The sequence below is a fragment of the Phytophthora cinnamomi genome (assembly GCF_018691715.1).
Source record: "Phytophthora cinnamomi strain GKB4 chromosome Unknown Contig22, whole genome shotgun sequence".
NCBI classification, from domain to species: Eukaryota; Oomycota; class Peronosporomycetes; order Peronosporales; family Peronosporaceae; genus Phytophthora; species Phytophthora cinnamomi.
The window spans coordinates 892,732-918,357 of NW_027150955.1; the positions used below are offsets into that span (position 1 = coordinate 892,732).

The window sequence follows — 25,626 nt, forward strand, 5'->3', positions numbered from 1 at the left end:
TTATGCCCAGCACCTCTAGGTAGTACAGACTAAAAGAAAACAACACCCTGAGAGGATGTATATTTAAAATGCGAGCGCTTGCTTATAGGGTGCGACCACTACTGGGTGCTAGAATGCAACAGCCATGGGGTGGTTGGGCGAGCGTGGCATCCGCAATTGCACAATGAGTGGTGCGGAAATGCGCTTTAGACCACGTCGCGTAGCGTGCGCTGATTACCGTATCCTGCGTTGGGCTCCTACCCATTGCCCTCATCGATGACATCATAGGCCGCTCGCTCCGCCTCGTAGCCTTTGTCAACCAGCTCGGAGCCATCTTCCATTACCAGCGCGTATAAGAGCTTGGATGCATTTTCCTCCAGCGCGTGGAGCGCCAAGTCGCCCTTCTTCAGTTGGTGGAGCGTTCCCAATCTTCCTTCCGTCACCTCCCTCAAGCACGCCCCCTGTGGATGCGTCCTGCGACCAAGCAACATTGAACGAGATCGTAGGGATTCCACCGCCACGCACTTTTCGCAGCCGTCTACACGCGCCATCATCTTCGACTTGAAAACTGGTCACCCTTCTGCGTCGGGTGTGGCACGTGCGCGCCAGGTCCTCCTTGCCGCTGCGGCGCAGCGCTCAATGCCGTCGGCGTATGTCGATCATGCCCTTGGTGATCATCACGGCGACGATGCCACCCACCGAGCAGTTTGTCCGTCTTCTCCTCAGCGCACCTTCACCCACCTCGTCGCCGCCGTTCAGGCAGCTCGAGTTTGAATGCGATCGCGTACTAATACTACCGGTGCATCGACCCAAAGGAGCCAAGACGAGGGATCCTGGTTGTATCCCTGCCCAAGTAAAAGTTGGCTCCAGCGCTATCACCTCTTACTTCTGCGTGTGGTCAAGCCGAGATGCTCCCTTGGCCTATAACCCTCTCTGGGTGAACTGAACGTGAGATCTGTAGAGGCGGTGGATTCGGCCTCACAGCGTGCGGGGGGGGGGGGGCAAAATGTCGTGACACTCGATTGTGCGTGGTGGAGTTAGGTCGAACGGATTCGTGTCTTCTGGTTCCTGAAGGCGAGGTTTCCTCGCGCGGGAGCCAGCGACCAGGACAAGGGCTAGTAACACATGGCCGCCCGGCAGAGGCACTGCATGGCCCGATGCACGCGGCGCCACCACATTTCCAGTTTTCCTCGCGACCAAGCGCTCGACCTGCCCCCCTAAGTCACTAGCTCTCGTCATGTTGGCTTCATCGACTTCGCCCATCGCTTCCTCGGCGCCACCGGAGCCGTCCGCTTTGCTGCCCGTGGCACCGACGCCCCCGAGTCTGGATCGCGCGGGCCCCATTTCTGCTGGCGTATTAGCAACGTCGGCCTCCTCCGCGCCCACGACGACACAGCCCACTCCACCGTCGCCGTCGCCTGCACCGGTGCGTCAGCACGCGGATTGCGACAAGGAAGCGTGGGCAGTCGTGCACCGTCAGCGTCTGCGCCGCGTCGTCGACGACGGAGGAACCCGGTTCTCCAGCACGCCCAGAGCCCGCGGAGTCGCTCGCTCCAGCTGGCACCTCCGCACCGGACCCCAGCCCCTTCGCGGACGCAGCCGCGGCGCTCACCACCGATCCAATCGAAGCGGCCGCCGCGGCAGCTCGCGGGTCTGCCCCGCCCGTCCGCAGGTCCAAGTCGCGAGCCTCCGCCAAATCGCCAGCGCGCCACCGCCCTACGTGGGCCGCAACCAAATCTCCCGCTGTAGCTAAGCCTACGGCATCCACGGAGTCCATCTCGCCGACAGCGACCGGCGCGTCCTCTGCAGTCCTCGACGCGCCTACCGCCTCGACGGCACCGCCGATGGCGCCGCCCGTCCTGACGGTGTACCCTGACAGCGACAGCGAGTCGGACGCTCCGACACCTGAGTCCTCCCGGCCAGGTGTAATGGGAAATGAGACCTTCGCGCGTCCCGAGCCGCGGGGTCTTGCGCCCGTCTCTGACTCGCATGGAGTCCGGATGTCATGTGCAAGCGACCCCTTCGACCCTTCCGCTTTCTTAAGACGCTTCCGCGGTGAGCTGCGCGCTGAACCCGGCGCGGCCCGGGAAGTAGCGGCCTCCCGGTTACCGTCCAGATGACCGCCCGCCAAGCGTCATTGGCCGACGTGCGCGACTGCTCCTCGGCACCCAGCGGGCGGGTGGCAGAGTTACTTCGTGAACTTGCCCATCTCCTGGGAGGGGACTCGAATCCGGCCCAAACGGAGGGGCTGCCGGGCGGCGGTCAACCAACACTGAGCACCGCGTTCGCGTCGTGGTCGCAGCCTAACCACCGCGGCGCGCTGCCTCCGCCCGCCGTCCGCGAGCTCCGTGCTGCACACTTTGTGACGCCGGCAAGTCGCGCACGCGGGGACTTCCGCCCGGTGACCGTTTACATTCTGGCCGCGTATCGGCTCTACCCCACCTGCTGTCGCCCGAGGGACAGAACGAGACACACACCTCGTGCGTGCTGCGCTGGCGGAGTCTAGCCTGCCTAACGTTTCTAGACGCGGCCCCGGTGTTAGCAGCCTTACACGGTGCCCGCTTTGGGCGATACGGGATTTCCGTCATGCACTGTCACCGCGCTGACCAGGAGGCGCTGCTCGCTGCGGGGTCTTCCGATGCGCACTTTGCTCTCGACTTTCACACGGCCCCGCCAGCGGCCCCGCCCTGCACGTCGTACTACGACCTGCTCGGCGCCGACCAAGGCCTGTCCACGTTTACGAACGCGCAGTGGTACGAGCCTATGACCCACGCTCTGTACCGCGTGCGCGAGTTTGTGTTCGCCAACATGGACGCAGACCAGGCCACTCCCCGAGCCGGGTGCAACGCACCCTCCATGAGGTCAACCAGCTTCTCGGTGCCGCCTTTCTCCATCTCTCCAGCGACTCGCCATATTGGTGGCGCGACTTCTCGGCGGCGGTCGGCCGGATCGACTTCAACTCCACTGCATGGTCTCTGGCCTTACACGCGCTGACACTACGGGAGCTGACCAACCGCCCCGGCGGCAGCAGCCACAGCAGCCGAGCGCAGCCCGGCCGGCCACCGCTTCCCGCACTCCACCGACGAATAATCAGTGCAGCCGCCCAAGCAGCATCCCTGCGCACATCCGGGCGCTGATCCCGCGCAACACCGCCGGCATCGAGCCATGCTTGAAGTTCTTTGCTGGGGGAATGTGCTCAGGGGGCACCCGCGCCCAGTGCGCCTCCAGAGACAGGACACACGAGTGGGGTGACCCGCTCCCCTCCGAGCTGACAACCTACATTACGGGGCGCTTCGGTGGCACCGGAGGTGGGGCCACGCGCCGCCCCCGTCGCCGCTGAGGCGGACGAGGTGCCGCTGACTCACCAGCGCTTCGTTACCCAGACCCCAGCTGTAACTCAAATAGATTGCATGCTTCGGGCCATTGTGAGTCGCATTCCGGCGCGATGGCGTTCCAGCCCCGTCTCCCGACGGATACAGCCAGGCGCCTTGTCACAGTTTCTTCAGCGACGTGCGTCAGCCCCCACTCGGGGGCACCCCTTCGCGTGCCAGCCGGTGAGAGCCTGTTGTCGCCGAGGTATGCCACCGTGGAGCACCACCCGCGCCACACTGTACGGACATTGCCCCCGGTTCACGACGCGAGTTCTGCCAGTGAGAGGCCCCGCGCCACGATCGCGGGCCTTGTCACCGAGAACTCCCCTTACACACCTGCCGGTGAGGGGCCGTTCGCTCAGGGCGCGGTCCATCCCACCGAGGCGTGTGCTTCCCTGTCCAGTGTCGAGACAGTGCCGGCCCCAGCTGCCGCCACCACACTCCCCATGTCGGTCGCTGCCCCCAGCGACACCGACCATGACAATTTTTACCGCAGGGCCCCATGCCCTGCCACCTTCGACCGCTTGCACACATCAGGCGTCAAAAGGTTGCGCTCGTGGGAGCGGGTCCGCCGCGCAACCATCGCAGCCGCGTTCAGCCGCGTTGGCGTCACGTTCCCGGATCCGGGCCCGGAGGCAACCGCCGGACGCGCACTCGGGCTGAACACGGCGCTCCAGACCGCGATGTCCGAGTACGTACGGTGAGCCCGACCGTCGCTGCCAGCGTTCGTCGAGCTCGTTCGCGGACAGACCACCGACGACTAACGGCCCAACAAGGCTCTCGTTCCTGCGGTCCTGCGGCACCAGTGCAGGGCTACATTCACTTGGATAGGCTGCTGTGCATTGCGGCTGAGGGTGTCCGGATACAGTTACGCGAACCGCTGCCGCGCCAGAGCTGTTTCCCCAGAAACTATCCCTCCGCGTCAGAGCGAATAAAGGTTCTCCGCAAGAACATTAGGAAGGAGCAAGACCTCTTCAGGTGTATCGTCGTCGACGCGGACGTCGCCGCCATGTGGCCTCAGCTATTCTTCAGTCCCTTTGGCGTGGTCGACAAAAGGTCGGGCGACCCCCGCGTCACCGGCCGCGTGATCCACGACCTCTCATTTCCTGAAGGAGCCTCCGTCAACAGCCATATGGACCCATCCGACGTGCCAACACCGTCGTACGATCACTGCTCCAGCTTAGCCCGCGAGATACTGCGGTGCAAACGCGCCGACCCCAGCCACGAGGTCCAGGTAATGGCGGGAGATGTGGCGGCGGCGTATCGCAACGCGTGCACGCACAGAGAGTGCGTGCACCTATTCGCCGGATACATTCCGGAGGACAACTCTATCGTCATTGATCTCTCCGCAGCTTTCGGCTGGACAGGCTCTGCCGGCACATACAGCGTTTTGGGAGGAGCGGTTGCGTTCGTCCACGGCAACAACGTCGACGCCGCCCACCCCTCCGAATTCTACGGCTACCACTGGGTCGACGACCACGTGAACATTGAGACCAACACCGGTACCCGCTGTGCTGACGCTGACCGCTCGCTCCGGTACGCCATGACTGCTGTCTTGGGCCCCGGCACCGTCAATGAAGACAAGTTCACAGGCTGGCGGACACGACAAAAGGTACTAGGCCTCGATTTCGACACTGTGCGCGAGACGGTCGCCATGCCACCCGATAAAATCGCCAAGGCCCAGCACCTTATGGCCAACGTCTACAACGCGACCCGGCTGTCCCGCAACGCCTTGCGATCCCTCCTCGGCTCACTTCGCCACGTGGCGACGTGCGTACGCCCAGCCCAGGCCTTCCTGCAGCGTCTTTGGGTGAGCGAGGCGATCCTGCACCGAGATGCCTTCGTCTCTGTCACGCCAGATATGCACCAGGACCTATTTTGGTGGTGGCACATCCTTCGCGACCCGTCGCTCAACGGCGTCCGGCTCGAATTTTTCGACGCCCTTCCCATCCCGACTTCGTTGTGTTCACTGACGCGTCAGACCAAGGGCTGTGTGCCGTCGTTCCATCACTCCGGCTTGCGCTCACCTACCGCTTCTCAGTGTCCGAGCTCACCGCAGTCGACACTTTCAACCAAGGCGCCACCAACGCGTTTGATATCAACTACCGCGAGCTACTAGCATGCGTGTTTGCGATCCAGGCGTGGGGGCCAGCGTGGCGGGAGCAAGCCATCCTGACCCAGCCTCTGCACGTCCATTTCCGCGTCAACAACACGTCGGCGGTCTCGTGGCAGTCCAAGATGGCGTCTCGCAACCCCAGAGCGCAGACATTAATCCGGCTTCTCGGGCTATGGGAACTGCAGCTCGGCCTACGCATCTCTGCCTCCCATATCCCCGGGACAGACAACACGACCACAGACGCCGGCTCGCGGCGCTGGGAGGATTCGGCTTTAGCTACGCGATTCCACCAGGCAACCCACGAGTGGACATACGCGACACCTCCAACGAGCGTCGAGGAGCTCGAGCGCGCCTGGCGCAGCATCTCCGAGAACACTCGGTTGCAGCCTCCTCCCACAAGCGCTACGCCCGCACATTCGCGTTCTGGTGTGCATGGCCGGCCAAGCACGGTTTCGATCGGTGGCTCGGCGACCCCAGCATAGACCCAGTGCACGCGATCTCCGAGTTCATCATGGACACAGCGCTGAACGGCTTCGGGTCCGGCCACGCGGTTCGAGGCTCCACCGTCCAGGCGAATCTGCTCGGCATTCGCCACTTCTTCCTCGCGGCGGGTCACGCCTTCCCCATTGATCAGCCACAGATTCGCATGCTCCTCAAGGGCATCGCCCGCCACGACGCTCCAAGCTCCCAGCAATCACCGGCGTTCGTATCCCTCCTCGAAGAAGCGTTCCGAGCGTTGGATCTCCGCGATCCTGCGGACCAGGCTCTTTGGGGGGTTCTGTGTCTGGCTTTCTTCTTTCTATTGAGACGTTCCGAAATCGTCGCGACCTCCGGCAGAACGTTCCAGTGGTTTGCGCTCAAGGCCATAGATGTCGTAGTGGTGGACACCACTGGCGCAACGACCGCGGACCCGGGCGAGGCCAAGTCGGTGTTCGTCAAGCTACACGGCTCAAAATGCAACCAGAGCGGCAAACCCGTGGCAAGATTGCTCGCGCGCTCAGGGCACCCCGTGTTATGCCCCGTACTAGGAGCTTCGCTCCTCCTCCGCGCGAGGAGAGGGCTTCCCGACACGGCTCCAGCGGCGGAATTCGTGAATCTAAATGGTCGACCGAACTGCATCACGGCCGCTCGAGTCACGCGGTTGATCCAGAGCGCCACAGCGGCCATCGGCGAGGACCCCAAGCGCTACGGCACCCATTCACTGAGAGCAGGCGGCGCCACAAATATGTACCGAGCTGGGATCGATGCCTTGACAATCCAGCTTTACGGTCGGTGGGCCTCAGACTCGTTCAAGCTTTACACGAGGTTATGCTCCGAAGCCGTGGCCGGAGTCGCCAGCAAGATTGTTAGCGGGTCAAAGTCTCCGTTGGTGCTTCAGTGAAGACGCGGTTCGCCGCCCCATTTTTCGAGGGGCTTCAGCCCTGCCCGTCGGGCCGGCCTGAGGGCGGCGTCCCGCCTCTAAACTAAACACCGCCAGATTTCCCAACCGTGGCGTGGCGCACGCAGAGAGGAGAAGAGAAGCTCGTTTATCGAGCGTATCAAGGAAGTGCTTGGCCAATTGGCGTAACGATGAAAGACGTGGTGGCGGTGGTGGATGCGGTCGCTAGGTGATTCGTTGTACACTAATATTGGCGAGAACCGACAAGCAATACGGGAGGGCAGATACACAAGACTGGACTAAGCACTCGCATGACTCTCATGCTTCTGCAAGTTGATGGAAAAGTTGGATGGCACTAAGATTGAGTCGGGCTGCAAGGAGAATGTGAAGAACCCTCGGATCGATTTAACCCGAAACTGACCTAAGGGGACATACATGAAATACTTCTTTGCACATGCACCAAATGTAATTGTGCGACGGTGAGGATGGAAGTAGTTACGCAAGCTGTCCGTTCCGTCATGCAAGCAACGGCATCACCTTCCAGTACACAAAAGCACTGTCTCGTTTTAGCTTGTCCGATGCGAGCGAAGATCTCCAACAAACCCTGAATTTGAACTTCGCGACCGCATCGCCCTGGTAAAGGTGGTAACTTCTGGGCCGATGTAGGCTTGCTCGTGGAGGACCGCCCCAAACTTATCATCACTTGACTAGACTAAAAAGCTGAGACGCGTTGTCTGTTTACACGTTCGAACGGCAAGCAGTCGATGGCGAGCAAACAAAGCTGGAGATGCCGGTGCTGCTGTCGGGTCAGTTTTTGGCGCCATCGAACTCGGATGAATTTTGAATTCATAACTGCCGCCCCGTAGTGAAGTCCATACCCGGACAGGCGCACGCCACCAACAGACATGGGACGTATGACTACAGCAAGTTGTGGGATCAAATGTGAGACCTGCGAAACCATTTGGCAACGACCGGAGCAGTTTTGCTGGGCCTGTGAGCCACCCGGAGCCACTTCGCGATTTCCTCCGCTCCTGCCAGCCTCCTCCCTGTTCAGCTCAAGCTCGAGAGACCCACTGACCAACAGTCGATCGTTTCCCAGGAGCGCCATGCCGACGGAGGACAAGCGCAGCCTGTTGCAGCCGGAGGCCCCGGCGGCCACCGAGGAGGTGCCGCAGGTCTATCGTTCACTCAACTTCCGCAGCCTGCAGGACCCGTACTCGAACCGCGGTGGGGACACCATGGCAAGTCACTACAGTACACTACGCACGGACAACCTCGAATCCATGCTCAACGGCGGCTTGGAGCGCTTTTACAAGAAGTATAACCATCTCTCGCGAAAGATCAACCTGCAGTTGCCCACGCCGGAGGTACGCTTCCAAGACCTATCGTTCTCGGTTCAGGTACCCGAGAGTGTGAGCGGCCACGGCACGGTGGGCTCGCACCTGGCCTCCATCTTCACGCCGTGGCAGAAGGTGCCCATGATGACCCAGCACGCGCTGCACCCGATGACCGGTATCATCAAGCCGGGTTCCATGACGTTGATTCTCGCAAACCCCGGCGCCGGCAAGTCGACGTTCCTCAAGGCGATGGCCGGCAAGCTACAGAATAACTCCAAGACTGAAATTGGCGGAGAAATCCTATACTCTGGTCTACGCGGCGACGAGATCGACCTCATCAAGCTGGCAGGACTCGTTGACCAGACCGACAACCACATCCCGACGCTCACGGTGCGCGAGACGTTCAAATTCGCCGACATGTGCGTCAACGGCCGTCCGGAAGACCAGCCCGAGGAGATGCGTGACATCGCCGCACTGAGGACGGAGCTGTTCCTGCAGATTCTGGGTCTGGAGAACTGTGCCGACACTGTGGTGGGCGACGCGCTGCTGCGTGGTGTGAGTGGTGGCGAGCGCAAGCGTGTGACGGTGGGCGAGGTGCTGGTTGGCGGCCAGAGCCTGTTCCTGTGTGACGAGATCTCGACGGGTCTCGACAGTGCCGCCACGTTCGATATCGTCAAGTCCATGCGCACGTGGTGCAAGACGCTGGGCGGTTCGGTAATGGTGGCGCTGCTGCAGCCGACGCCCGAGGTGGTGGAGATGTTCGACGACATCTTGATGATCCACGAGGGTCACATGGTGTACCACGGACCGAGGACGGAAATTCTGAATTACTTCGAGAAGCTTGGGTTCTCGTGCCCACCTCGTGTTGATCCAGCTGACTTCCTCATCGAGGTGACCTCAGGGCGAGGTCAGCGGTACTCGAATGGAAGCGTTGAGATTAATAACCTTCCTGTCACGGCTGAGGAGCTCAATAGTGCGTTTTGCCAGTCCGATATCTACAAGAAGACAAGTGAGGCGATCAGCAAGGGATTCAACGAGCACCAGTTCGAGAACGCTGAGGACTTCAAGAAAGCCAAGAGTGTGGCGACCCTGGCACGCTCGAAGCAGAAGTCGGAGTTCGGCCTGGCATTCATCCCGAGCACGCTGCTGCTGCTGAACCGGCAGAAGTTGATCTGGCTGCGTGACCCCCCACTGTTATGGGGTAAGCTGATCGAAGCGCTGGTCATTGGTCTGGTCATGGGTATGATCTACTTCAACGTGAGCTCGACCTACTACCTGCGCATGATCTTCTTCAGCATCGCGCTGTTCCAGCGTCAGGCGTGGCAGCAGATCACCATCTCGTTCCAGCTGCGCAAGGTGTTCTACAAGCAGCGCCCACGCAACTTCTTCCGCACGACCTCCTATGCGATCGCGGAGAGTGTGGTGCAGATTCCGGTGAACGTCGTCGTTTCGTTCGTGCTGGGCACGTTCTTCTACTTCATGAGCGGCCTGACGCGGTCGTTCGAGAAGTACATCGTGTTCTACCTGGTGTTGCTATGCTTCCAGCACGCCATCAGTGCGTACATGACGATGCTGAGTGCGCTGTCGCCGAGTATCACGGTGGGTCAGGCTCTTGCTTCGATCTCGGTGAGTTTCTTCTTGCTGTTCTCGGGCAACATTATCCTGGCGGACCTGATCCCGAACTACTGGATCTGGATGTACTGGTTCTCTCCGATTTCGTGGGCGCTGCGTAGCAACATGCTGTCGGAGTTCTCGAGCGACCGGTACACCCCAGCTCAAAGCAAGAAGTTTCTGGACAGTTTTTCGATCAAGCAGGGCACCGAGTACATTTGGTTTGGCATTGCTGTGCTGGCGATGTACTACTTCGTGTTCACGACGCTGAACGGTTTGGCGCTGCACTTCATCCGATACGAGAAGTACAAGGGCGTCACTGTTAAGACGATGACTGATAACGCCTCCACTGATGAGGTATACGTCGAAGTTGGTACGCCGAGTGCACCAAATGGTGCTGTAGTCAAGAGTGGTGGGCTGCCCTTCACGCCATCGAACCTGTGCATCAAGGACTTGGAGTACTTCGTGACGCTGCCGTCAGGTGAGGAGAAGCAACTCCTGCGCGGCATCACGGCCCACTTCGAGCCGGGCCGAATGGTGGCGCTTATGGGTGCTACCGGTGCTGGTAAGACGACGCTGATGGACGTGATCGCCGGCCGCAAGACGGGTGGCCGCATCGTTGGCGACATCATTGTGAACGGCGAGCCGAAGAATCCGGCCAACTTCAGCCGCATCACTGCGTACTGCGAGCAAATGGATATCCACTCGGAGGCCGCTTCGATCTACGAGGCTCTGGTGTTCTCGGCCAACCTTCGACTACCGCCTACTTTCACTAAAGAGGAGCGCATGAACCTGGTGCACGAGACGCTCGAGCTACTGGAGTTGTCGCCAATCGCGAGTGCCATGATAGGCAGTCTGTCAGTCGAGCAGAAGAAGCGCGTGACGATCGGTGTGGAGGTGGTGTCGAACCCGAGCATCCTGTTCCTGGATGAACCGACAAGTGGCCTAGATGCGCGTTCAGCTCTGATCGTGATGCGTGGTGTGCAGTCGATTGCCCGCACTGGTCGTACGGTGCTTTGCACGATCCATCAGCCGAGTATCTCAATCTTCGAGCTGTTCGATGGTCTGCTTCTGCTACAGAAGGGCGGCTACACGGCGTACTTCGGCGACCTTGGTGGTGACTCGGTGAAGATGCTGGAGTACTTCGCTTCGATCCCAGGAACGAAGGAGATTCATCCTCAGTACAACCCTGCGACGTACATGCTGGAGGTGATCGGTGCTGGTATCGGCCGCGACGTGAAGGACTACTCGGTTGAGTACAAGAACAGTGAGCTGTGCAGATCTAACCGCGAACGTACGCTCGAGCTGGCCAAGGTGTCCGATGACTTTATTTGCCACTCGACACTCAACTACAAGCCGATCGCGACGGGTTTCTGGAACCAGCTCTGTGCGTTGACAACGAAACAGCAGCTCACGTACTGGCGCAACCCGCAGTACAACTTCATGCGCATGTTCCTGTTCCCGATCTTCGCCATCATCTTCGGCACGACGTTCTACCAGTTGTCAGCCGGAAGCGTGAAGAAGATCAACTCGCACATCGGTCTCATTTACAACAGCATGGACTTCATCGGTGTCATTAACCTCATGACGGTGCTGGAGGTTACGTGCGCTGAGCGCGCTGTGTTCTACCGCGAGCGCATGTCGAATTACTACGGTCCGCTGCCGTACAGTTTGTCGCTGTGGTTCGCGGAGGTGCCGTACCTTATCGTGGTGATCATCCTGTTCGTGACGATCGAGTACTGGCTGGTGGGTTGGAGTTCCAACGCGGGTGACTTCTTCTTCTTCATGTTCGTGTTCTACCTGTACACGTCGGCTTGCACGTACGTGGGCCAGTGGATGTCTGCGTTGATGCCGAACGAAAAGGTGGCGAACGTAGCCGTGGGCGCGCTTTCGTGTCTGTTCAACCTGTTCTCGGGCTACCTGCTGCCGCGCACAGCGATGAAGCATGGTTACAAGTGGTTCCAGTACTTGATGCCGTCGAGCTACTCATTGCCTGCGCTGGTAGGTGTGCAGTTTGGCAACAACCAGGATATCATCGCCGTGACGGCGAAAAATGTGACCAAGCAGATGACGGTGTCTGACTACATCGCGAACACCTACGACTTCCGTCCCGAGAAGAAGTACGACTTCATGGTTGGTCTCATTGTGATCTGGATCGTGCTGCAGGTGGCCATCTACCTCACGTTCAAGTACGTCAGCCACCTGAAGAGATAATCGGACTACTAGGAGTATGATGACAAAACGCTGCATCCCTTTCGTCAAAGGAAGCGAGAAGACCAGTTGGTACTTTACATCACTGCATGAATCAAATACACGAGAATCCATTCACATCTCGAAGTACCTTTGAACACAATCAGCACTCTCTACCTCTGGATAAGCTGCAGCGTGCAGCATGCGCAGCAACTTCGTAGTGGATGTCTTAGGCAACTAACACGGTCGCATTTTCCGCCCCAACAAAGTCCCACAAGCCTTGGAGTTGTTCTTGCTCCTCGTCCGTCCACCAAATTCTTGACCCAGTCAATGGTCGACTGGTTGGACAAATCCAAAATGCCTGCATCGATGCCAACTCCGCTCGTGATGGTCCACACGCTCTCATCCCCGGCAGAAGTATTGGTGACGAACCGTCCCTCGCTCTTTGAGATATCGTAGAAGCTGGTATTGCAGCCCGTGCTCTAGGTACTGACGTTGACGAGAAATGTGTTGACGTAGCTCAGGGTACGTACATTGTACTCGTCGCGGAGGTGGGGCACCCACTCGGCCCAGGACGGGTAAAGTATCGTATCGGGCTCCCAGTTCCACCACAACCGGTGGACGTAAAATGCCGTAGGAGCCCGCCTGGAGTCGAGTTCCCGACCAGTCCTGCAGCCAAACACCAGTCAAGGACAAACTCGCGTTAAGCGCGTCTTGAATGATACCCTCTACAGAGTCTTGTCCGCCTAGGATGGCGCCGTCATTGACCCAATCCGGCAACTGTGGCTGACGTTCAGTGATCTTCGTCAATGCACCGGTAGCTCCCAGCAACGGGTTCCCGTCAGCGACTCGACCGAGCCAGCCGCTGATTGAAGCACCTTCGTACTGAATCTCAACAACCGTGGACGACGAGTTCGAGTGATCCCCTCCACGATGTCCCCTGCTAAGTAGCTCTCGGCAGTATCCTCAAAGGGAGACGTGGCGTTGCTCGCAAGGTTGAAGAGTGCGTACTTGGTGCCGTCCAGCACGATCCAGCGCCCCAGGGACGACGTGAGTGATGCAACCGCAGTATACGTCGTCAGCAAAGACCCACCGGCAAAAGTTCCGGCAGCGGAAGGATTCGCGTTCAGAACGGACGTGATCGGCTCTTCGCCTCGACCAGCCCCTCCTTCTCGAGTCCAAATGGGCACGCGCCAGCCACGGAGATTACCGATGCCGGTCTGCTCTCCCAGCCCGAAGAAGGCCTCTTCGCGGGGAGACTCGTAAGTGATATAGACGTTGGCGACGTCAGATCCGTCTACGCTTGCATTGAACATCAATGCCTCCGAGTTTTCGGACTCCAGAGAGAAGGACAACGCCCAGGTCCAGTTGGCGTATGGAGTACCACCAAATGTGCCAGCGATGTCCACACGATCCGAGATGGAAGATACTTGACCGATAGCGATGCTGTGCGCTGGTGTCCCCAAGTCCTGGCTGCTTATCTCAAAATTGCCAGAGGACTGGGTGATGGTCGTGAGTCCCGTTGACGCCGAGACGAAAGCTCGATCCGAGGCGGCTAGCAGTTAAAAGAAATGCAGATACTGATGAGTAGTGCTCGTTAGCACTCCACGGCGTATCTTAGACCGCGACGGCGTCCTGGATTGCTGTCGTGACCAGAGTAGTGAGCAGTGCAGCTGTCGGTCGGTACGCTACATTGTCGGCTGTATTGCGAGCTCGGAGGAAAATTGAGAAGTTACAATGACCGCGTGCACAGATTTCCATGCCCCCCCCCCACCACACACAGGCAAGACGATGCCAACAGCTTTCTACGAGGAAGCTGATCCGTCTTCGACGATGACTGCGGACTGACAGCAAGCCATTGTAGTCGCCCCGGTTGGTTAGCTTGATATTGAGGCCGCGCCAATCATGTCATCCCAAGCGCTTGCGTGAGGAATTGGGGCCATGGCCATTGCAAATGTACTTATGCATCAAGACAAGAAGCGGTTTTAGGCATGGACAGTGCATTGGATGGCGGTGCTTACGTCGACAAGCGTGACGTCAAAGCACCGACCGGCGGACAGGGGGGGGGGCTTAACTCAATCTATTCGTTGGTGGTTCAAGAGTCTAGAACAGTGCCGTCTTCCATGAAATAACCTACTGAAGCTCGGAATTGACGCAAACCTTGCCGATTCTTCCAGTCAAACGCCATCGGAATGCTGTTATTATTGAAAGCGTGCGGCAACTCGCATCGTCCCGGGTAGGCAGCCATCACGCCAAGCCCAGAATACCACGAGAGGTTGCTTCCCGTCGAAAGCCTTATCCCCAGCTCAAGCTTGTTCGTGACCATTTTCAGCTCGCAATCAATCTCCCTATTTGCTATTCCGGGGAATGAATCGTGAGCAAGTGAAGTTAAGTTTAGGACTCGAGAGGGGTTTCATGCGATGCTGCCCATGCCAGGTCGGCCTTGCTTCGGCTGTACATTTGCATTTTGCAGTCGACAGTAGTGACTGACTCGCTGAAGCCTACGTCCGAGTTGTAAAAAAAAAAGCTTCTTCCGCACGCTGAAAGCGTACGGTGGGCCCAGGATGAGCCTGTTGCTGCCGGAGACCGAGATCAATCCGCCGAACGAGGACTCCCAGGTTCCCGATGTGTATCGCTCGCTCAACTTCCGGAGTCTGCAAGAGCCGTACAACCACTCCTGCCACGAAACCATGGCCAGTCGGTACAGCACTTTGGATGCTGACAACCTCGAGGTCATGCTGAACGGGGGGCTCGAGCGGTTCTACAAGAAGTACAACCACCTGTCCCGGAAGATCAATCTACATCTCCCGACGCCCGAGGTGCGCTTCCAAGACCTGTCGTTCGCAGTCGACGTCCCGGCCACCGACGGCAGTCACAGTACTGTCGGCTCGCACATGGCTCAGATCTTCACGCCGTGGAAAAGACCACCAAAGGTGACCAAGCACGCGCTGCACCCGATGACCGGTATCATCAAGCCGGGCTCCATGACGCTGATCTTGGCCAACCCCGGAGCCGGCAAGTCGACGTTCCTCAAGGCACTGTCTGGCAAGCTCCACAACACCGCGAGGAAGGAGATCGGCGGCGAGATTCTCTATTCAGGCTTACGGGGTGAGGAGATCGATCTCGTCAAACTTGTTGGTCTCGTGGACCAGACGGACAACCACATTCCGACACTGACAGTGCGGGAAACATTCAAGTTCGCTGACATGTGCGTGAATGGACGCCCGGAAGACCAGCATGAAGAAATGCGCGACATTGCAGCCCTGCGTACGGAGCTGTTCCTTCAGATCCTGGGCCTGGAAAGTTGTGCTGACACGGTGGTGGGTAATGCGTTGCTGCGAGGGTGAGTGGTGGTGAACGCAAGCGTGTCACGGTGGGCGAGGTGCTGGTTGGTGGACAAAGTTTGTTCCTGTGCGATGAGATCTCGACTGGACTTGATAGTGCCGCCACATTTGACATTACGAAGGCACTGCGCACTTGGTGCAAGACGCTTGGAGGGTCCGTGATTGTGGCGCTGCTGCAACCAACCCCCGAGGTCGTTGAGCAGTTCGACGACATCTTTATGATCCACGAGGGTCACTTGGTGTACCATGGACCACGCATCGACATTTTGGACTACTTCAGAGAGCGAGGCTTTACGTGCCCTCCCGTGTTGACCCCGCCGACTTCTTGATTGAAGTTACATCGGGTCGTGGTCAGCGCTATGCGAACGGAAATGTCGAGCCGAAGAACCTCCCTGTTACGGCAGAAGATTTCAACAATCTTTTTTGTGAATCGAGCATTTATAAGAAAACGACAGACGCCATTGCTAAGGGTTTCAATGAGCACCAGTTCGAGAGTGCTGAGGATTACAAAAGGCGCAGAGTGTGGTGAGCTTGGCCCGCTCGAAGGATAGGTCCGAGTTTGGATTGACATTTATCCCGAGCACAATGCTGCTGCTGAACTGGCAGAAGTTGATCTGGCTGCGTGATCCTCCACTTCTGTGGGGTAAGCTCATCGAGGCACTGGTTATTGGCCTCGTTCTAGGAATGATTTACTACGAGGTGAGCTCAGCGTACTACCTGCGCATGATCTTCTTCAGCATCGCGCTGTTCCAGCGGCAGGCGTGGCAGCAGATCACCATCTCATTCCAGCTACGTCAAGTGTTCTACAAGCAGCGCCCACGCAACTTCTTCCGCACCATGTCGTACGCCATCGCAGAGAGTGTGGTGCAGATCCCGGTGAACGTCGCAGTGTCGTTCCTATTGGGCACGTTCTTCTACTTCATGAGTGGTTTGACGCGGTCGTTCGAGAAGTTCATCGTGTTCTATCTGGTGTTGCTATGTTTCCAGCACGCCATCAGCGCGTACATGACGATGTTGAGTGCGCTGTCGCCGAGTATCACGGTGGGCCAGGCGCTGGCTTCGATCTCGGTGAGTTTCTTCTTGCTGTTCTCGGGTAACATCATCCTGGCGGACTTGATCCCGGACTACTGGATCTGGATGTACTGGTTTAACCCGCTGGCTTGGGCTCTTCGCAGCAACATGCTGTCGGAGTTCTCGAGTGACAGGTATACCCCTGCCCAAAGCAAGAAGTTCCTGGACAGTTTCTCGATCAAGCAGGGCACGGAGTACATCTGGTTCGGAGTTGGAATGCTGCTAGCATACTACCTTCTGTTCACAATTCTTAATGGACTTGCGCTTCATTTTATCCGGTATGAAAAACACAAGGGAGTGACCGTGAAGGCACTGACGGACAATTCGGGCAAGGATGAAAACGTATACGTTGAAGTAAACACGCCCGCAGCAGCGGATCAAGCGAAAAAAGTAGGAGGCTTGTCATTCACGCCGTCAAACCTGTGCGTCAAGGACTTGGAATACTTCGTGACGCTGCCGTCGGGCGAGGAGAAGCAGCTCCTGCGCGGTATCACGGCTCACTTCGAGCCGGGCCGAATGGTGGCGCTCATGGGTGCCACGGGTGCTGGTAAGACGACGCTGATGGACGTGATTGCCGGCCGAAAGACGGGTGGCCGCATCGTTGGTGACATTATCGTGAACGGCGAGCCGAAGAACCCTGCCAATTTCAGCCGTATCACAGCGTACTGTGAGCAGATGGACATCCACTCGGAAGGTGCTTCAATCTACGAGGCTCTGGTGTTCTCGGCCAACCTTCGACTACCGCCTACTTTCACTAAAGAGGAGCGCATGAACCTGGTGCACGAGACGCTCGAGCTACTTGAGTTGTCGCCAATCGCGAGTGAAATGGTAGGCAGTCTGTCAGTCGAGCAGAAGAAGCGCGTGACGATCGGAGTGGAGGTGGTCTCGAACCCGAGCATCCTGTTCCTGGATGAACCGACAAGTGGCCTGGATGCGCGTTCAGCTCTGATCGTGATGCGTGGTGTGCAGTCGATTGCCCGCACCGGTCGTACGGTGCTTTGCACGATCCATCAGCCGAGTATCTCAATCTTCGAGCTGTTCGATGGTCTGCTTTTGCTACAGAAGGGCGGCTACACGGCGTACTTCGGCGACCTTGGTGTTGACTCGGTGAAGATGCTGGAGTACTTCGCTTCGATCCCAGGAACGAAGGAGATTCATCCTCAGTACAACCCTGCGACGTACATGCTGGAGGTGATCGGTGCAGGTATCGGCCGCGACGTGAAGGACTACTCGGTTGAGTACAAGAACAGTGAGCTGTGCAGATCTAACCGCGAACGCACACTCAAACTGTGCGAAGTGTCTGAAGATTTTGTCCGCCACTCGACACTCAACTACAAACCGATCGCCACGAGCTTCTGGAACCAACTCGGACAACTCTCTAAGAAGCAGCAGCTCACATATTGGCGCAACCCGCAGTACAACTTCATGCGCATGTTCCTGTTCCCGTTGTTCGCCATCATCTTCGGCACCACTTTCTACCAGCTTTCGGCAGGAACAGTGAAGAAAATCAATTCGCACGTGGGTCTCATTTACAACAGCATGGACTTCATCGGTGTCATCAACCTCATGACGGTGCTGGAGGTTACGTGTGCTGAGCGCGCCGTGTTCTACCGCGAGCGCATGTCGAACTACTACGGTCCGCTGCCGTACAGTCTGTCGCTGTGGTTCGCGGAGGTGCCGTACCTGATCGTGGTGATCATCCTGTTCGTGACGATCGAGTACTGGCTGGTGGGTTGGAATTCCAACGCGGGTGACTTCTTCTTCTTCATGTTCGTGTTCTACCTGTACACGTCGGCTTGCACGTACGTGGGCCAGTGGATGTCTGCGTTGATGCCGAACGATAAGGTGGCGAACGTAGCCGTGGGCGCGCTTTCGTGCTTGTTCAATTTGTTTTCCGGTTTCTTGTTGCCTCGCACCGCGATGAAACCGGGTTACAAGTGGTTCCAGTACCTGATGCCTTCCTACTATTCGTTGTCTGCGTTGGCCGGTATTCAGCTTGGCAATAGGCAAGACATTATTGCGGTGACGGCCAAGAACGTGACGACGAACATGACCGTCGCTGCTTTCATCAAGAAGACATACGACTTTCGTCCAGAGCGCAAGTACGAGTTCATGGCGGGGTTACTCGTCATTTGGGCGGTGCTCCAAGTTGCTATCTACCTGACATTCAAGTTCGTAAGCCACCTGAAAAGATAAACTGCTCAACGTCGTGATATGAACTTGGTAGTACCTCAACTTCGATGCATTCTACATTTTTATTAGCACAAAAATACATGTCTTACCTGCTTTAAGTCTCTGTATAAGTGAAATTCAGCTGAAATTCAGCTGAAATTCAGCACAAAGCATTGAATGCTGGGGAAATCACAAGCATTTCCCAACGCAGCATGGCTTGGAGAGTGTCAGAGGCACTTCGTTGTGCATGTTCCTCGCGGATGTAGTTCGTCCGTCCTACCCAGCGAATTTGCTGATACATCTCGTCCGAATCCAGGTTTACCACATCGAAAGCCTCGATCGATAGAAAAATTTCTGCCCATGCGAGTTTGCCGAACAGTTCCTTGTCCGACGGTGGGTGATGACAACCCAAACCAATGCTTTGCGTTCCCAAGACATACCCCTTACCAACTGCAACTCCACCTGGTTCGCCCGTGTTTCCTGAATCTCTAACCATCGATTCAGTCATTACCTCCTTTGCCTCTTCAAGCATGAAGCGCACAAACACAGATCTGAAGGTCGAGATGTCGCTCGGGGAAAACACGTCTCGGGCGAACACGTATGCGTTCGAGTTGATGCGTTGCAGCGCCTGCAGGCGGCGGGTCTCGGCCTTGACCTTCTTGAAATCGTCCAAGCAATTGAGAGTGTGCGAATGAGGCTTGGTAGTCGAGTGAGTAGTTGGAAGGAAATCCGAAAGTGAGCTCGATTTAGGTTAGTGTGTTTGCCAGCTAGCAGTCCCTACTGTATGCAATGTTCCCTAGTAGGTGCGGCTTGTAGATGTGGTCCAAACGATCTCGGCTGCGGTCCAAACGAAGTTGCCAGTCGTAAGACTGATCCGCCTAGTCACGGCTGCGGCTCAAAACGGTTGACTCAACACATGCAAATCATAAGCACCCAAATTGAAGTTGTCGTCCAATCACATTCCAGTATCAGAGATAGTCCAGCCAATCAGGTTGCGAGATCTTCCCATCTTCAATCACAGACCCCGGTGGCACGTGCCAGCCCGCGCAGTCCGTCTGCCTCGCGGTAGGGATCCAGTCGATCAGACAGCGAAGTGCAACCTCAACACCCCCACTCAATTCGATGTCTCGAGCTTGGGTCCAACGTTGCTACACATCATCAAGTAGCGGAGCGTCTTCGGCGATAGACCCTTTGTCATGAAGTCAGCGAGCTGGTTCTTGGTCTCCACATACTCCAGCGCGACTTCGTTGCTCACCACCTTCTCGCGAATGAAGTGGTAGCGTATGTCGATGTGTTTCGTGCGAGCTTGGTATCCAACATTCTTCGCCAATGCCATCGCGCCTTGGTTGTCTTCATAGATCACCGTAGCCCCACTTGTTCAGTGCCAATGTCCTTCAATAGACGGCGCATCCAGACGCACTCCTTCACGCATTCGCTCAGCGCCATATACTCGGCCTCTGTAGAACTTAACGCGACAGTCTTCTGATACGTCGAACGCCACACCACAGGAGCACCGCACATCATTAACATCGTCCCGCTTACGGAACGACGTTCGTCGCGGCTGCCGGCCCAGTCCGCATCCGAGTAGGCGACGAGCTCGGTTCCACATAACCCATCGTACGTGATGCCCACGTCCTTGGTCTTCAGTAGGTAGCGCACTACCTTGATTCCGGCGTCCCAGTGCTTCTGGCCAGGGTTCTCCAGGAAACGACTCAACTTGGCAACCACGACCGAAATGTCAGGTCGTGTTCCACATGCCAGGTACATCAGGCTGCCCACCAGCGATCGGTAGGGCTTCGACTTCATCTTGGTCTTCTCTTCTTCCGCCTGCGGTTCGTCGGCCTTGGTCAGATGAACTCCAGCTTCCATAGGCGATGTGCACGGCTTCGCGTTCTCTTGCCCAAACTTCTTGATGATCGACTCGGTGTACGCTTGTTGAGAGATCCTCAGTGTCTTGCGATCCATGTTGTAGTCGATCTCAATTCCAAGAATGAAACGTGCGCGCCCGAGGTCCTTGATTCGAAACTTCTCCGCGATTCCAGCCTTCACCGATGTAATCACCGCATTGTCCCGCGATGCGATCAGCATGTCGTCCACGTAGAGACACACAATGCAGTGGTCGTCTCCATCCCCTCTTGTGTACACACACGGGTCGGCGTCAGCAGGCTTGAATCCCATCACCTTGAGGTGCGCGTCAATCGTTTCGTTCCATATTCGTGACGCCTGCTTGAGTCCGTACAAACTTTGCAGCAACATGCAAACGACGTCCTCTTCACCATCTACTTCGGCAAGTGTCAAGAGATCTCGGAGTCTCTCTGGCAAGTCCATGTAGATCTCTTCTTCCAGCTTGCCGTACAGGAACGCGGTGTCGACGTCGCATTGCTCGATGTCGTATCCATCTGCGACACACTTCGCCAGTTTGGCGCGAATCGAGTTGAGATAAGCCACCGGGGCGTACGTCTCTTCGTAGTCCACGCCGTGACGTTGCGAGTAACCCTTGGCTACGAGACGGGCCTTGTGACGAATAACTTGTCCCTTCTCGTTGCGTTTCAATGCGAATACCCAACGACAGCCGATCGGTCGTTGGTGATCTGGTCTCGGCACCAGCTTCCATGTCTTGTTTGCTACGAGCGACTTCAACTCGCTCTGCATAGCCCTCTTCCATTCCACTTGGTCCGCACTCGCCATAGCTTCTTCATATGACGTCGGGACCTCTTCCGTTGCAGCCATTGCTTGGCCACTTTCAATTGCATATTGGTCCTCGTTAACCTGAACTCTGCCTTGAATCATCTTCTGGCGCTTCGTGCCAGTAGTCGAGGGTGCCACGACTTGCTTCTTCCGAGCGCCTGCCTCTTCAGGATCCGTTGTCTCGTCAATGTGGCGAGCACGCGATCGGGTAATCATATGATGTGTCGATCCGTATGGCACGATCGCATCGTTTACGCCCATGTCACGTTGAAGTGGGATAACGTCCCCAACTTCAGAATCCATTGGCACGACTTGTCCTGACTCGTCCGGTTGATACCCACCATGGCTGGGCTGCTCCACCTTGACTTCATCGTCATCCAGCTCCATTTTCTCCACCATGTCATCCAGACTTGTTGTTTCCACGAACTTCACGGTGCGCACGATTTGCACCTTTCCCGTCGCCACGTTGAGTACTCGGTATCCCTTGACACCATCCTCGTAGCCAACGAATCGACACTTGAAGGCCTTAGCATCCAACTTGCGGCGCTTCTCGTCGGGAATGTGCGCGTAGCCAACTGAACCAAATACTTTCATGTTCTTGAGCTGCGGCTTGGTTCCATGCACAATTTCGTAGGGCGTCTTGACGTTCACCGAGTTGGGGAGCCGGTTGATGATCCACGCAGCCGTGTTTACGGCTTCGGCCCACCACTTTTTCTCGATGGCTTCGTGGTAGAGCATACAGCGCGCCATCTCCGCCAAACTTCGGTTCATGCGCTCAGCCAGTCCATTTTGCTGAGGCGTGTATGGCACCGTCTTTTCATGCTTGATGCCACTGCGGTCGAGGTAGGCCTTGAACTGCTTGCCCGTGTACTCGCCACCATTGTCAGAACGCAGGCGCTTGATCGCCTTGCCTGTTGCATTCTCCATTGCCGCCTTGAAGATCTTGAACTTCGACAGCACTTCCGATTTGGCCTTCATGAAGTAGATGGTCACGTGACGTGAGTAGTCATCAATGAAGGTTACCACATACGTGCAGCCACCGGGTGTCTTGGTCTGCATCGGACCCATCACGTCCGTGTGAACCAGATCCAGTACGCCTGCACTCTTGACGAGCTTCTCCGGGTGGCGCGGATAGTCGTCCGCTCTCATCTTGCCCATGCAGCAGCCTGCGCAGACGGTACCACTTGTGACACCATCCGAAACGCAAGGCACTCCGTCTGCCATGGTCAACAGCTGTTCGTAACGTTTGAACGGGATGTGGCCGAGACGGGCGTGCACAACGACCCATGGCTCCTTACGAGATGCCGTCGCCGCACGACACACCTCGCCCCCCACTGTCTTCAACTTGTAGACGTTTCCAAAACGCTTGGCCTCCATGACGGTAGCATCGCCATAGCGAAAGACACACTTGTCCTTGCTGAACTGCGCGACGACGTCCTTCTCGGCCAGCTTCGCAACCGAGATGAGGCTTCCATCAACTTCAGGGATGTATAGCACATCCGACAGCGTGACAGACGTTCCGTCCATCAACTTCATTCCGACGGTGCCCTTTGCAACTGCGTCGATTTTCGTGCCATCCGCGATCGTGATGCGGACTGGCGTCTTCAGCTCCTTCATGGACACGAACTTGTCCCGGACGCTGGTCATGTGCGAGCTGGCACCGGAGTCCACGAGCCACTCCGACTTGTCCATCGCACCCGTTGCCGTAAACGCGAAGTCGGACGCAGCTTGCGCGACTTGCCCACGTTCGTTGTCGACCTTCTTCTTGCGGCACTCGAATTCCTTGTGGCCAGTCTTCTTGCAGTAGAAGCACTTGCCGTTGAACCGATGCTTGAAATTCTCCTTCTTCTTCGTAGCAAACGCCTTCTCTTGAGCCGATGACGATTCATCCGAGGCTTCAACACCAGCTAGCGCTTGGATTGCGTACGAGAGCGTCATGTTCGGCGTGTTCTCGAGCACGGTACTGATCATCCGGTACTCATCGGTCAAACTGCCGAGCAGCAGCACGAGTTGGCGGGTCTCGTCGAGAGGCTCACCAATCGTCTCCATTTGGAGCACGATTTCCTTGAATCGGTCCACGTGCGTCGTGAACCGCGTACCGGGCTCCATCTTGAAGTTATGCAGCTTCTTGGTGACGAGGAGTCGGTTCTTGAGCGTGCTCCGGTTGAACTGCTCCTGGAGCATGGTCCATGCATCCATCGCAGTCATCGCACCACGGATGTAGACTTGGAATGTGAGGCTGACGTCGCCAGCGATCACTCCAAGGGCTTTCAGATCGTCGGTCTTCCATGCATCCGTGGTGCGGTTGCTCACCGGGTCGAACTCTGCCTTGATGATGTGGGGCAGCAGTCCCTTGCGCGAGAGCTTCATCCGCATGTTGAACTCCCAGTGGAAGTAGTTATCTTCCACGAGCTTGACGGTGTCCGCGTAGCTTGGGCTCATAACCAATTGAGAGTGTGCGAATGAGGCTTGGTAGTCGAGTGAGTAGTTGGAAGGAAATCCGAAAGTGAGCTCGATTTAGGTTAGTGTGTTTGCCAGCTAGCAGTCCCTACTGTATGCAATGTTCCCTAGTAGGTGCGGCTTGTAGATGTGGTCCAAACGATCTCGGCTGCGGTCCAAACGAAGTTGCCAGTCGTAAGACTGATCCGCCTAGTCACGGCTGCGGCTCAAAACGGTTGACTCAACACATGCAAATCATAAGCACCCAAATTGAAGTTGTCGTCCAATCACATTCCAGTATCAGAGATAGTCCAGCCAATCAGGTTGCGAGATCTTCCCATCTTCAATCACAGACCCCGGTGGCACGTGCCAGCCCGCGCAGTCCGTCTGCCTCGCGGTAGGGATCCAGTCGATCAGACAGCGAAGTGCAACCTCAACACAAGCGCATACCGTTGGCCCACGTCTTTTGCATCACGTCCAGCATGTTTAGACCGTGAAAGCGCTTCGTGCAGGCGAACTCCATGACGCCGCCGTGCACGCGCTGAACGACGTCCCAGCCGAACGCTTGCATTCGATGCGTCCGCACATCGTTAGTTGATTCAGGAGCGGACGAGAGGAGAAGGCGGTGTTCGACGTGGCTGATGTCTCTCTTGTTGTCCAGGATGGTTTGTGTGAGATCCTGTTCGGTCAGTGGGTGGAACCCGAACTCCTGTGCTGCTTGAGCCTCGTCCATGATTTCGATCTCAACTTCCGAGATGCCATGGACTTGCGGTTCGTGGGAGACGCTACTCGCTTCAAAGTCCAGGATGCGCTGTAGCTGCAGCCTCCACGATGACTTTTGCTTCAGCATAGACCGAAGGAGCATCTTCTCAGCTCGGAGTCGTTTGCTGGTAACTATTGCTTCGTCTAGGCGGCGACCTTTGCTGCGACTTGTCTGGTACAAGCTTGTGTCAGGAACTCGAGCCGCTGCGTCTGAGCTGTGACACAAGTCTGCGTACTGTTTCTCGAGTTGGTGTATGGTGGTCTTCATTTCCTGTAGCTGTTGGCGCTGATTGCGTCTTGCTCGGCGCATACACTCGCGGTTTTTTAGACGATGAGCCTCGATTTGAGCTGGGCTTAATTTGCGCGCCATTATGAGTCGCTGTGGCTGCAAATGCGATAATGAGGGGATCCATAGTTATGTATTAGACATAGACAACCTTTTAGACGAGGACACGTGGCGATCAGAAAGTTATCTTTTCGCTGTTGATGCTCGTTACAGGTACAAGCAGTGGAACTCACTCTGCTTCAAGATGGCCACGCATCAAAGATGGCGAGAGCAAAGTCATCGACAGTAAATGATAGAGCCTACGTGCACATTGGCATTGCCGAAAAGGTTTTAGCACACCCTTTGTCAGTGCGATAACTACATGTAAGCGAACCTCTTCAATAAATGATGAACGGTGCCTCGGTTTGTACATCACACTGCAAATGACCCAGCAGCCCCGTTGTATACTAAAGAGATTTGATGTCCTGTTTCCTATTGTTGGGTCTGACCTTTTCCACTCAAATGACTTCTATAATACGGCTATCCGTGATTTATTACATATTTCCGGTCACATAAGGATCCGTACAAAATACACAATATAAAGGGGTGTAATTTGGAACATTATTTGAAAATATTGTTACCTCTCACCCTGGGTCCATACAAAACCAAGTCAAATCGAGCCCCATACAAATGCCTATATAAAAAGGTGCAGCATTTTAGGGCGTGACCGCGCCGCGTCACTCTATCTTTACGGATACCAAAAGGACTAAGGAAGATCATTTACACGCTTTCGACGCTGATGTCGAGCAAGGCGCTTGCCGTTTGGGTCATTGCAGTGACAGATAAAGCCACCCTTTTATGTGCTGCCACGCCTGCAACTCGCGAGTCCAAAAATGTTGTTGA

At 56.7% G+C, this 25,626-nt stretch overlaps 4 protein-coding genes across 4 annotated transcripts; 3 read left to right on the forward strand and 1 right to left on the reverse strand.

The window, feature by feature from the left end:
* Nucleotides 1–7,950: 7,950 nt before the first annotated feature.
* IUM83_12167 (ATP-binding Cassette (ABC) Superfamily) lies at nt 7,951–12,006 on the forward strand (the record flags this gene model as incomplete). Its single annotated transcript, XM_067936774.1, has 1 exon — nt 7,951–12,006. The coding sequence occupies one exon, from the start codon at nt 7,951–7,953 to the stop codon at nt 12,004–12,006; it is 4,056 nt and encodes a 1,351-aa protein (XP_067795037.1).
* Nucleotides 12,007–14,546: 2,540 nt separating this feature from the next.
* On the forward strand, nt 14,547–15,655 carry IUM83_12168 (ATP-binding Cassette (ABC) Superfamily; the record flags this gene model as incomplete). The annotated part of the gene is made up of 2 exons (XM_067936775.1): nt 14,547–15,325; nt 15,424–15,655. The coding sequence occupies 2 exons, from the start codon at nt 14,547–14,549 to the stop codon at nt 15,653–15,655; spliced, it is 1,011 nt and encodes a 336-aa protein (XP_067795102.1).
* A 256-nt stretch (nt 15,656–15,911) lies between these two features.
* On the forward strand, nt 15,912–18,593 carry IUM83_12169 (ATP-binding Cassette (ABC) Superfamily; the record flags this gene model as incomplete). The annotated part of the gene is made up of 1 exon (XM_067936776.1): nt 15,912–18,593. One exon carries the CDS (start codon nt 15,912–15,914, stop codon nt 18,591–18,593), a length of 2,682 nt encoding a protein of 893 aa, XP_067795108.1.
* A 5,536-nt stretch (nt 18,594–24,129) lies between these two features.
* On the reverse strand, nt 24,130–24,561 carry IUM83_12170 (Obg ATPase 1; the record flags this gene model as incomplete). Its single annotated transcript, XM_067936777.1, has 1 exon — nt 24,130–24,561. One exon carries the CDS (start codon nt 24,559–24,561, stop codon nt 24,130–24,132), a length of 432 nt encoding a protein of 143 aa, XP_067795135.1.
* Nucleotides 24,562–25,626: the final 1,065 nt, after the last annotated feature.